Source organism: Scomber scombrus, chromosome 11 (genome assembly GCF_963691925.1).
Source record: "Scomber scombrus chromosome 11, fScoSco1.1, whole genome shotgun sequence".
Classification (NCBI taxonomy): domain Eukaryota; kingdom Metazoa; phylum Chordata; class Actinopteri; order Scombriformes; family Scombridae; genus Scomber; species Scomber scombrus.
The window spans coordinates 13308573-13321119 of NC_084980.1; the positions used below are offsets into that span (position 1 = coordinate 13308573).

General features: G+C 43.0%; 1 protein-coding gene across 1 annotated transcript in view; it reads right to left on the reverse strand.

The window, feature by feature from the left end:
* camsap2b (calmodulin regulated spectrin-associated protein family, member 2b) overlaps positions 1-12547 on the reverse strand; it is a 30956-nt gene that overhangs the window by 4136 nt on the left and 14273 nt on the right. The window contains exons 5-17 of the mRNA XM_062429183.1: positions 8680-8821; positions 7358-7497; positions 5618-5708; positions 5358-5462; positions 4598-4667; positions 4184-4465; positions 2932-3661; positions 2667-2813; positions 2348-2576; positions 1992-2175; positions 1182-1899; positions 445-581; positions 66-280 (exon numbers count right to left, since the gene is read on the reverse strand). Of these exons, the coding sequence (XP_062285167.1) occupies positions 66-280; positions 445-581; positions 1182-1899; positions 1992-2175; positions 2348-2576; positions 2667-2813; positions 2932-3661; positions 4184-4465; positions 4598-4667; positions 5358-5462; positions 5618-5708; positions 7358-7497; positions 8680-8821 (3190 nt within the window). The remainder of the gene's footprint in view (positions 1-65; positions 281-444; positions 582-1181; positions 1900-1991; positions 2176-2347; positions 2577-2666; positions 2814-2931; positions 3662-4183; positions 4466-4597; positions 4668-5357; positions 5463-5617; positions 5709-7357; positions 7498-8679; positions 8822-12547) is intronic.

Here is a 12547-nt window from a genome sequence, read left to right on the forward strand (position 1 = left end):
AGTTAGTGACTACAGTCACACAGTGATGTGTGTCGTTTTTTGCATGTGATTTGTGCATTGCCCACCTGTTGCTCTAACAGGGGGAGTCGACGACTCCATGACGTCCCTGTGGATGGACTTGGGCCTTGGCTTCTTCTTGAGACTTCCAGATCGGGGCTTGATGACTTCGTTCATGTCGTCCATCAGCTTGAGTTGCTTCCTCCTCATATATTCATGCTTGATGTATTCCCTCCTTTCTTTCTCGTCATCCTTCTTCTGCTGCTCCTCCTCTGCTTTCAACCTGGAGGACAAGACAAAGATTAAGATGATGTAAAGCAACAAAATCCACCAGGATTTTGCTGGAGCTTAAAATTAAGATATTTCTTTCACTGGCCAGTAAAATAATGCTTCATCAGTACCTAAGGGCTAAGAAAAACAGGCAAGAAGTAAGAAAGATAGACATACCGTGCAGCTTCCTTATTCTGCTCCTGGTCCAGCTCCTGCTGTTGCTTCTTCTCCTGTGCCTCCTTTTCCCTCCTCAGCCTCTTCTCCAGCAGAGCTGCTTTCTTTGCTGCCATGTCCTGTTCCCCTTTCATATCATCCTGGTGTTTGATGGGTGGGGAGCACAAAAACATAAGCACAGTATATAAAGCTACTATGATCTATCTACTATGACATCATGCTGTCTCTTCATAGTTATGCGATCATTTTTAAAATAATCTCATATTTATATTTATTAGATTAGAGATTAAATGGATGTAAAAAAAACCAAAGCCTTCACTCCTTCTATCAGCAAAGCTCTGGCATCTCTTTATGATGAACGTCTAATTGTCGACCATGAGTCTCTGTTCTGGCTCATTCTTTTTGGCCTAAATTCAGTCGTGTATTGTGTCTGATCAGATCATGGCTCAATAGGCACAACACTGCACATATGGTGCCAGGCTCACACAGTAAGAGATTCTTGCTGTTGCCGCTACCTGCATAAAGGACCATGACGCTGTATAGATGGCTTTATTCATGAGAAGTTAATGAACTCTGCATATCAGTTGTGATTACAGTTTTTCTGCATTGGTTCCCAAAGTGGATGGTGGGACCAGCTGGGGGACTGCTGTGTCATTGCAGCAGGGCTTACATGACAAGGGGTAAATATTTTAAAATCAATAATGAATCAACATTTTGTCCTGTAAAACATAGCTTTTCACCTGGAAGAAAAATCCACAGCACATCTTCTGGTCTCCCCCATAAGTTTCTGCTCCTGCTTCTCCCTCTCCTGTCACCTTCTGACTTTGGCTATCTGGAGGCTTTGACCCAGACACAGTCACCTCCACCAGGTCTCTCCTGTCCTGGGAGTCTGGTTTGACCTGGCTACCTGCGGCCCCTTGGATCTCAGACACAGGCTGAAACAACACCTCTGATGTCCTCGACTTTTTGACTTCGACCTGCTTTGCCTCTCTCCTCTCCTCTGGTCTTTCATCTTCCTTCTCTTTGGCTGATTCTTTAGTGGGAGACTGAGAAGTGCCTGCACTCCTGTTTGCTGTAGTATCTTCTTTGTTCTTAGTGTTTTCTTTGCTGTCATTGGCCTCCCGGCTCTTTAATTCCCTGTTCCCCTCATCGTGACCCAGGTAAGCAAACGAGCAGGTCTGTGTTTGGCTCGGGTTGAAACGCCTCAGTCTGGGTAGGCTGTCCACTGAGGTGGGAGTGTTGAGCATTCGGCTGAAGGGTGTGACCTTCAGATCATTTGGTCGTGGAGTACGAGGTGTCCTGGCATGGAAGGAGGCTGGCCGTCGCTTAATGCCAGCAGGGGAACGATTGGGAGCATGAGGAGAGCCGGAAGAGGACAAGATGGGAGACAAGGACCCCACTGATCCTCGGCCAGACCCCCGGCCTGTGACACTGCTACTGCGTAACTCACGGAGCTGCCTGTGGTGGGACAAGAACATTTAAGAGGGTCTGCAGGATGATGGTAAATGTTTTTTCTACTGACATTATTAGTATTTACCACTAAGTTATACCTGTGTGGAGATGGAGCAGGAGGAGGAATGACCCAGGACTGTTGATGTTGCTCTCTCATGGCCATGATCTTCTCCTGCTGCTGAGCCAAACGCTGCATCTCCGTCTGCAGGAAGCCCAGTGACGTGTTCAGCCTCTCGATGGAACGTGTGTACTCTGCAAGGTCGATTTCACCTGGAGCCACACCTTTATCATTACAAACAAGCAATTTCAAGAAGTTTTCTTGGGCTTTACAAAACTGTGATGAGCATTTTCGCTGTTTTTTATTCATACATAAATAATGAATCCTAAATCAATAAAAAAAAATAAGTGACAGATTAATCCATACTGAAATAATCAATGGTTGCACCCTACGAACCTCCATCCTCACAAGGCGATTTGGGAGCTGCTCCGTCTGGCTTGCACCTCTCCGCCCGCTCCATGCTGCCCTGGCTGGTTTCCTTTGTGGATGTGAGTGGCTCTGGAGAAGGTGTTTCTGCTCCTCCTGAGCTGGGGCTGAGTGGGGCAGTGACTCCCTTTCTTCTCACTACATTCAGAAAGGCTGTTCTGCCCATCCTCTGACGGTGGCGAGTGAAAGCTGCTTCCACCTGGAAAAATGGCAAGATAGCATCATAACCTGGACGTTTATACTGTGAATGATCTGCTGTCGACTATCTCTCTTGTCTCTATCTATTTACCTTCTTCTTCTGGGCTTCAATGGCTCTGCGTTTCTCTTCCAGCTTCATCCTCAGTTGAATCATCTCTGAGGCTATCAGGTGGGAGGGGTCTCTGGGGGAAGGCGATATTGGAGAGGGAGATGTGATCGGCAAAGGGGGTGTGGAGATCTAGAGTGAAGAGAGAAGAGTTAGTATGCTGAGCTACATCACTCCAGTGCATTTCGGACTTTGACACACATATTTTAGAAAGAATTGATGTTTGAGTGAAAGAACGAATGGCACAAACCTGAGAAGAAAAGGTTTTGGTCTGGTGTGTATATGGTACATTGAGATCTGAACTCTCTGGTGTTGTTCCTCCACTACTCCTCCCCTCTAACTTCCTGAACTTCTGCTCAGCAAAGCTCGTCATTCGCACCATGCCGCCTGCAGAGCCACCAGAGGATGAGACAGGGCTGGCTGTGTGGGATCTGGGGATCGTGGGTGCTGAACTTGGGCACGGGCTGCTCCTGTCGACTCCATCTCCCCTCTCACCTGCAGGGCTAGACTCACCAACGCCTGTACGTCCTACTTCCCCATTTCTTTCACTCTCCGCCTGGCCAGGTAGAGGGCATGACCTGGTCATGGCCTCACAGTCTGGGTCTATATCTGAATAGTCTCTCAGAGAGGAGGAGTCCTCATCCAAGCTTTGAATGTCCTCTGTCCTCACATGGATGCCCGTGTCAACTTCATCAGTGGAGACAGAATTGGGGTCATGGTCATTCAACCGGGCCTTAGCTGATCCCTGGTCATCTCCTGGACCCGACGGTCCTGGAGGGTCTGAAGTCTCTGCATCGTGAAGAAAGAAGCCACTGTCTCTGTGACCCACGCCCAGGCTAGCATGGGGCCTTTCTGTGTCGTGGATGATCTTCAGGGCCTCTTCGATGCTCGGAGGAGATGATGGGCTTATTTGGCCACTGTGGTTATCATGGTGATTGCTGGGGTGGTGGTTGCTGTCGGGGATGACTCCATTAGAGTACCTAGGGACAGGTTTAAGACTATTAAGATTAAGATTAAGATTATTCTACTTAACTAAAGTGAAATAAACTGGTGGATGCCTTTCATGCAGTTTGAACATGTAGGATGTAAATGTAAAGACAGATAGACATCTGGTTTACCTTAACAGTGCAAAATCTCTGTATTTCGAATGTTCCTAATTTTATTATGAACAAAAACGCTGAAGTATACAAGAATGGTACAAACAAGTTTTGGAAAAAGGTATTCCAAATATTCTGTAATTTTTTGACTTTGTAGAGGCCCAAACTTGCAAAAAATTTAAAGAAAACATGTTAACACTGAATAAGTATGAAGTATTGAATCATCAGCATTGGAGAAGGTGTACTTCTCTACTAGTATTTGTCATCTCATTCCAGCAGTCCTTACATCATAAAACAATCATTGCATTGAACCTTCAAACTGCAAAGAGAGTTATAAATCCATGAATTGTCTCTCATGTGAAAATTGCAAAATTCTCTAAAACAAAAATGAACATTCATCTGCACCTGCTTTGGTTCTTGATAGAGAATGTGTTGTTCCGCCCGAGTGGTTTGTGGGAGGTTTCATCTTCCTCTGGAATGTGTCGGCTCTGGCCATTTATGTTGTTGTTGACGGGCATGAGGGAGAGGTGGCGCTTCATGCCTCCTCGAGATGCATAGTGAACTTTGAAACCGAGACCGTCACTGCTAGCAGAACGGGTCATACCGCGGAGGGAGGGAATTTCATTAATTGGCATGGTCGGATCTCCATCCAGAGGAATCTCAAAGGAGATTCCCCGAGAGGAGGAGCTGACGGAGGAAGAGGGAAAGAGATATGGTGTTAGTTTAACTAGGAAATTACAGACCTGTCTTCTCATATGCAGCTCAAAGAATGTCATCTGCTCTGGTGGGGCAACTTTAGCCCTTACTTTATATACTAACCGTTTCTCCTTTGGCCATGTACCAACACAGCCATCCATGTAGGACATGGAGGTAGCTCTCTTCATTACACCTGTTTCAGAGACAGATAAGACAGGAAGAAGAAGGCTTACATATAGGATGTACCCACAATTCAACTTAAAAGTAGAAAAACCGGGCCATTTTTCCAGTTATTCTGAGGATGTGAACTGCTCACTCAAGACATCACCTTCAGGCTACAACTTCTAGATAATTACCTAAATATTTCCCAAATAATTCATACCACTGAATTAGCTAAAAAGAAGCTAGAACATGTTTAGTATTTGGTTTCAACAGCAACATGGCTACATGAGCTATTGTATGTCTGTACACCAGCCACTAGAGGGCCTCAGGTATCAAAACAAAAAACATCCAGATTCTCTTTCACTGTTTTGTATTCATACAACAGGAAGCTGCCTTTAGTCATGTTTATATCATTTTCAAAGCTAAACAAAAGCTTTGTATGTGCCGATTCAATGAAGTACAGACTAAACTGTGTACTGTAAAAGTTGTGTTTTAAGAACTGTGTTAAGAACACAGCTTCTGCTGTTTCTACATGCAACCTAACCTACTAACATTTTGATACCTCTGCCTTTATGATCTAAATATAACAATTAAATTAGTGATGTACAGGACTCACGTGGTTCATATCCAAGTTCTGATTTATGCGCATTGTTTGGACTAGAGCTGAACAGTCACACATTAGTAGATTGTTCCACATCACCAACTAGTAACAGATAGTTACCCTCAGCAGGGACACTCTCTGGGCTGTCAGGTCTGTCTGCATAGCTCTGTTTAACTGGGCTGGATACAGGAGCCATATTTCTGAAGGATGATACAGGCTCAGAGGCTGCAGAGGGAAACATGACATACAGTCAATATTCAGCTGCAACCTTGAGTTAATTATTAGAGTTTACAATTAGCATGCATATATAATTGTCAAATAATCATCATTATGAAAACGGACAAATTGCATGCTGATTTTATCATGAAGTCGTACGGTACCATTCGGGTCGAAGACTCTGGGCTGTACAAACGAGGGTTTAACCACTTCAAACCACCAGAAAAGCTCAGCCATAAACACCAGGTAGTTACTCTGCAAGACCACACACACATACACACACACACACACACACACACACACACACACACACACACACACACACACACACACACACACACACACACAAACGGACACACACACACACACACAAACCTTTGTAGTTATTATATATTAATGTCATTCGCACAAGATTGGTCTCTTTGCTCTCATTGCAGCTCTTCCCCCAGTTGTCTCTGTGAAGATGTTGATGAGCTACAATCGCACTTTTATATATCCTTTTGAAAGATCAATGAGGTCACGGCTTATGTGTGTATGTGTGAGTGTGCGTGTGTATACACATGTATGTCTGCACATTTCATTGTCTGAGTTGTTTAATGTCAAACCCTCACGCCTTTTAAAAACAGCCAGAAACACCATCTGGAGTTTAGTTTGAATATGTCACATATGGAGGGATGGATGCACAAAGCAGTGAGTGAGTATTCCAAATCAATGATAAATGCATTTGTGCAATAAACAGAAATACTCTGGAAGCTTATACAGATGATGGACTATATGAAACCTTTTTCACAAGGGCAAAACCAACAAAAGTGGGCATTTCTATTCCTTTGAACTGTTTTTTCCAAAGAGTTGGTCCTTCATTTTGAAACGGCTTAATGGCGTAAACAACATTTTGTTTTGTGTAATATATTAAATGAATGGACCCCCACACACTGGTTAAGATTCAGTGGGCAGTGAATCTGTGGTGAATGGGCAGTGTGCCAGAGTCTTTAGCTGCTCCTCATGATCATTTTCCTCTCTCTCCTCCCTTCCTTTGCCTACTTGTAATTTTGTAGCACAATCGAGTCAATACAGACACACTATAAACAATGTAGAGAATGAGAAAGACAGAAAAAGGAAGTAATACAAAGCAAAGAGTGTTGAAACTTTCTGCTGTGTTGTTTTGTAGAATGGAAAGCCCTAGTCAGCTGCGACCGTGACTTGAATCTCAATGTTTCTACCCACGCTCTCCGCATACTATTTACCCACACTGGCTTCTTAATGTCTGGATGACACAGAGATCTTCTTACAGATGTACAGTGAGTCTTTTATTAATCAGAGACAAATGGGTGTGAAACAGTGAGATTATTGCCTGAGGACTGAGTGAATCAGCAGTTGTGCTATCTTTATAGTACACTTTTTTTGGTGTTTGATTTTTTTTTTTTTTTTAAACAACAGAGCAGGGATGAGGAGGGAGAGAACAAGAGAGGCAGGCAGAGACGGGTCAGGACTGTGAATCTCGTCTGAGGAGAATCTGCCCTCTGTTTGAGAGCAGGGGACATTTTGCCTGTAGCATCTGTGTTAGAAATGCACCAATACACACACAGACTGTCATACTCATTTCATCTGGAAACGCAGCAATACTCATTGTGGCAAAATGTTCTTTATGTCCCTTCTAATACATGCACACACACATATACAGACAAACACATGCAATATCAACCTCAGTGAGAGCCAAGCCTGCTACACACACAATTATTAAACTTTTCCTTGAATGACTCATTTTTCCCCTTTTGTCATTTCCCACCCATGCTCTCCTCTTTTCCAAAAATACTTTTCTTTTCTCCCTTTCTTCAACTAAAAGCACATTATGAAAACAGCCCCCAACAAATCCTCCACATGTATGTATTTACTCTTCGGCTTACCTTTATGGATGCATGTGCATAGAGCATATCCTCCAGGGTGAAGTGGCAGCAGTGGTTGAGGTTGTTCCTGCAGAACTCCTGTACAAGCTGGAGGTTGTACAGACTGTCAGCCAGAGACATGGTCTCTTTGAGGCAGATATCTGCTCCGCCAGGGGAGGGGTCACGCACACACGCACACGCGCACACACGCACACAAACACACACACAAACGGGAAGGGTGAGTTCAAAATCCAGACAGGAAGACAAGGAAAAGATAAGGCATCATTTAGTTTAAAAAAAAACAACAGATGAGAAGAAAATTACCCTACTTTTCCTAATTGTATTTGCACCATATGCAGTATCTGATTTAAACCCCTTCAAAATCACTGAAACAACTCCTGACACAAGTTTTCAAACTTCAACTCCTTCTAGATGAATCATCAGGATTTATATCCCCTGACTAAAAGGGCGGCCCGTGCATGCGTAGGATGTCTGACAAGAGGGAACGGATCAGGGACTAAAAAAACAAACATTATACAGCAGCTGACTTCTTTGGAATTATGATATTCTGTCCTTTTCTGCATTTCTTCTTTCAGAGCAAATTACAGACCTAAATGAAGTTTAACTCACTCTCACATCTGGCCCACATGTGTGTGGGCTCCCTGTGAACTACAATCAATCCCAAGAGTCTCGGAGCACTGACAAGAGAGTTGTTTATCTTTGAAATAGCAGCCAGCTACTCCTCTAACGGTTCTCCGTCACATACCCCTCGTGACCAATCCCAACCCAACCCAAGGCATTTTTAGAAATGAGGGCGCATGCAAGCACTGAGGAAACGAGCCTTTGTTTCTCTTTGTCTCACTAGCCTTCTCCAAGTCTGGCCTCAATACTCTCTGCCTTGCGGTTGCTTTCTTGGGTCATCATCCTCAACATAGTCCTATTTATAGCATTAACAGTAAATAGTCAGAACAGGGTCCCGAATCTCCCGAATATGTCGTTCTTTAAAATTAGGATAAGAGTTCGACTCAATAATACATTGATTAAAAGTACTTCATGATACATGTTATCCTACAAAATGCTACAATTAATTTCATTTCATTTTAATATGAGTAAACTGCTAATAAATACACTCTTTGTTTAAATGTGTCATGACAGTTGCAGAAGTGATGAGAGCAGAAGACAGCATCTTTTGTGCTTGTTCTTTGCCATTTTTACCTATTTCTCAGCGCATAACTAAACTGACTTTAGTGTGGTGTGTTTACTTGATAGACAAACTACAATTAAATGGGGTGTAGCTACATATGAAATGTGGGTGTGGTTACAGATTGCGGGGCGGACCCTACCTTCCAGTCTGACGGCCTGTGGGCAGTAGAAATGCAGCAGAGCAGTCAGGGCGCAGCCGTCCGTGTTGTCCTTCAGCAGGTTATCCACCAGGGGGAGAGATGGAGCACTCCTCTGCTGGGCATGCTCCCGTCTATAGCGAGCCTGAAACCATGGCAACGGCACAAAGACATCACCTATATGTGTCATCAGGGTGGATGTGTACGTACAGTTGTCTCTGGTTTTCACTTTTATCTGCATGCACCAGTACGAACACACAGTTCAATAAAACTCTCTCACACACACACACACACACACACACACACACACACACACACACACACACACACACACACACACACACACACACACACACACACACACACACACACACACACACACACACACACACACATAAAAGTGTCCAGTTGAGGAAATTCAAGCATAGGGTGGGCTTCAGGCTCAACTGAAATAATGCAGATTAAATTAATCATGCAAATAATCAGATGCTAGCACAAACTGCATGTAGAATCACTGCAGCATCTTTAATATGCATGGATAAAACAAAGCAATAGCCCATCTCTATCTTCCTCTTTTTGATTGCTTGTGAGGAGCTGTTAGTTCTCTGGAAGAGGAGGCGGAAACAAAATGCATGCTAGCAAATGATTTATTTGCAGCATCATACATCTACTGTACAGTTCATCGGCACTCAGGGGGTCTAAACTCCGACTGTGGTGCTGTAGCAGACAATTCAAGTGATTTAGAGTTTAATAATAAGCTACATGAGGACATCCTTCCTGCCTGCAGATATTCTTTGCATTTCTTTGGGGCTGTAAAAAAACTACAGAGACAACATTGCTAGATATGCTTTCAAGGCATCGGTCCTCCCAGTTTGCCCGTAAACACAAAGGAGTTGCTTCACGGCTGCATTTTACAACAGATATAAAGGAAGCTTTAATCACAGCAGCTCTCACAGTCTGACAGCCTCTAAGTCTGCACACCAGACTGTCCTTTGCTCCATTTGGTTTGCATAAACAGGTTATACAGTACATATTTGACCTTTTTTCCACAGCATAGAAGAAAAACTAGGGCAGTGGCATACGTTTCTAATGTGTTTTTCAGGAATAAAATCTTTTTTTTTGGCTGATCCCTGATGCTCATTTGATCATGCTAATCATTTGGGTGCTCTTCAAAGCAGAGTGTAGTTCCTACACTGCAAGTTCAAAATGTTCTCTATGTTATTTAATCAGATTTCAAGGCATTTGGGGACAGGGATGGGGTGGGTGGTGTTGTCTGAACAGTACATGATGGGGCTCAGGGCCACATGCAATGACAAATAAGAGGCCTGGGGAATGGGGGTTAGGGGTGTGAGAGAGTGTATCGCAGGTTTCAGGTTAGATAGAGGAGGCAGTTGGTTAGTTGGTGAAGAGGTATTCTTCTCATTGGATGGACTTACAGGTACTAATCTCCTGTACCATTTGCTAGGAGACTTGATGGTGGATGATGATTGGACAACAACAGAAGAGAATGGGAGAGGCGTTAGGCCAACAGCAGGCTAAAAACGTTTGGCTACTTATACTGTGACTGAGGGACAAACTCTCTCTTAACACTAGAAAACTTTCAGAAAGAGCTTACTACTACTCTGCTGAGGCTGCAAATGATAGTAATTTATCAATGTAATAATATAAAACATGTTTAAATTTGTATCTAGATCTGCATGAAAATATACTTATAGATCTTTCTATACCTTTCAAATGATGAAACAATATTTGTAAGAGAGGAATATAATTTATACAGTAGAAAATTACTTGATATTTACTGTAAGTTTGTAAAACAAACAAACTGTATTTAGAATAAAATGAATCATACTAAGTACAGATTTCACCTCACTAATCAAGAGATGCTCACGCAAAATGTCTTAATTTAAGATATTTCTAGTGAGCTACTTTTCAAACATGTTTGATCCAAAGCCAGACTTTTTCTCATTTAATTATACTAAGTTTAGTTAGAAAATACTTTAATAAATGTGGATCTGTGGACAAACATTTACTGATTTCTTGGCCTATAGCCTCAGTTCCCACCAAATTTAATTCAATTCAGCTAAAAGGTTTTTGAGATTTTAAGATTTCCTCTAATAAACAGACAACAATGGGACCTACAAATGAACCTCCTTAATAGAGAAAAAAATCTAATCAAAGTCCTTATAAAAGCAGAAACGTCCCACTCATTCATATGTGTAAGCACCTATGTTAAGCACAAACATTCACACAGTATCCACACATAATAAATGCTGAGCACTTAGTCACAAGACCACTGTTGAAGATTTTTCACATCATCCCAGAATAAATGAGACTTACTGAGAAGCGCCTTGTTCTACTCCAGTAGTGTGTGTGCGCGCATGCATGCACATGTGTGTGCGTACGTGTGAAATTATCTCCTCTTGAGTATGTCCCACTCAGTGAATAGACTTCTGTTGACGCTCGTAATGCAGAGAGCGAGCTGTGTGACGGAGCATGGAGTAGGAAAGCAGCTGACTGATGTTGCACAGCATCTCCCTCACACTCTTTTAAAAGACTCTCTTCTTCCCTCGTTGTAAGTAGTGATTGAAAGAAGCTGTGTGTATATGTGAGTCCGTGTGGACAGCAATTGCACTGATCCCTCTCGCTATATTGAGACAAACACACTCAGACAATGAGCAAGCGAAAAACACCCACAGCAGATTAAACGCTCCCTCTGAACTGATTTAGCTACTCATGACACCCTGCAGCTCCTTGAGGCTAATTTTCAGACTTTCATCACGTGACACTGCTGGTGTACAACCTGTGAATGTAAACAGTTTAATCTACAATCGTGTTTTTTTCAGCTGAAGCTATTTACACATACACTTGAATGAGAGTTTTAATCAGTGTTTACTACTTTGAATTACAGGAAGTTTACCTACCCTATCCCATTTACCACAGCCGAATTGTATATTTGCCTGTGTACACACACACTTGCAGTGAAATAACATTTGATTTCCCCACCGTTTTAGAGCTCAAAATCGAGGGTCGTGACCTGATAAGGCGCTGTGCTGTAGCTTTATGGTTAAGTGAGTAGAAGAGGACACTGGCTGGCTGCTTTGTTTGTCCCAGTGGACTGACTCGTTGTGTCACACGGCCCTTACATAACTACGAGGCCATGCAGTATGACAACCCTGTCTCTGTCACTGCTGGCTCCCTTTTGCTACAGCTGACAAAGTTCCTGAGTGTCCCTCTCTCCATGTCTCGCACATTGGTGTCATTTCTCCCCTTTCCCCCCTCGCTCTGATTATCCCTCCTCACTTTTCATGTCCCTTACTCCCCTTCTCTGTCTTTCACCCTTTCTCTCCTCCTCCACACATTTCTTTGTCTTCTCCAACCAACTCTTGCCAACATCTCTCTGCAGCTGGTCTGTGACTGAGCTCATCTGTTCCTCTGATTTGTAGGCTTGATCTCTGAACTGTGGGTATGTGTGTGTGTGTGTGTGTGTGTGTGTGTGTGTGTGTGTGTGTGTGTGTGTGTGTGTGTGTGTGTGTGTGTGTGTGTGTATGCGTACGTGTGTGTCTGTGTCTGTGTGTGCCTTGTGTGGAAGCAGACATGTCCAGATATGAGTTAAAGTAGGTAATATTTAAAATCCATAAACATTAACAGAGTGTGAGAAGCACCAAATACAAATACAATCAAATTAGATAAAAAGATTATAAAGGAAATATTGGTTTGCAGATTGTAATTTGTTTATTTCAGTTTCTGTGCATATTTTCAAATCCAATGTGTTTATTTGTGAGCTTTACATGTGTTAGCATGTAGAGTTTTCTACTTTGAGCTACTGTTTCCCCTCTCTTTTCAGTCTGTATGCTAAGCTAAGCTAATCACT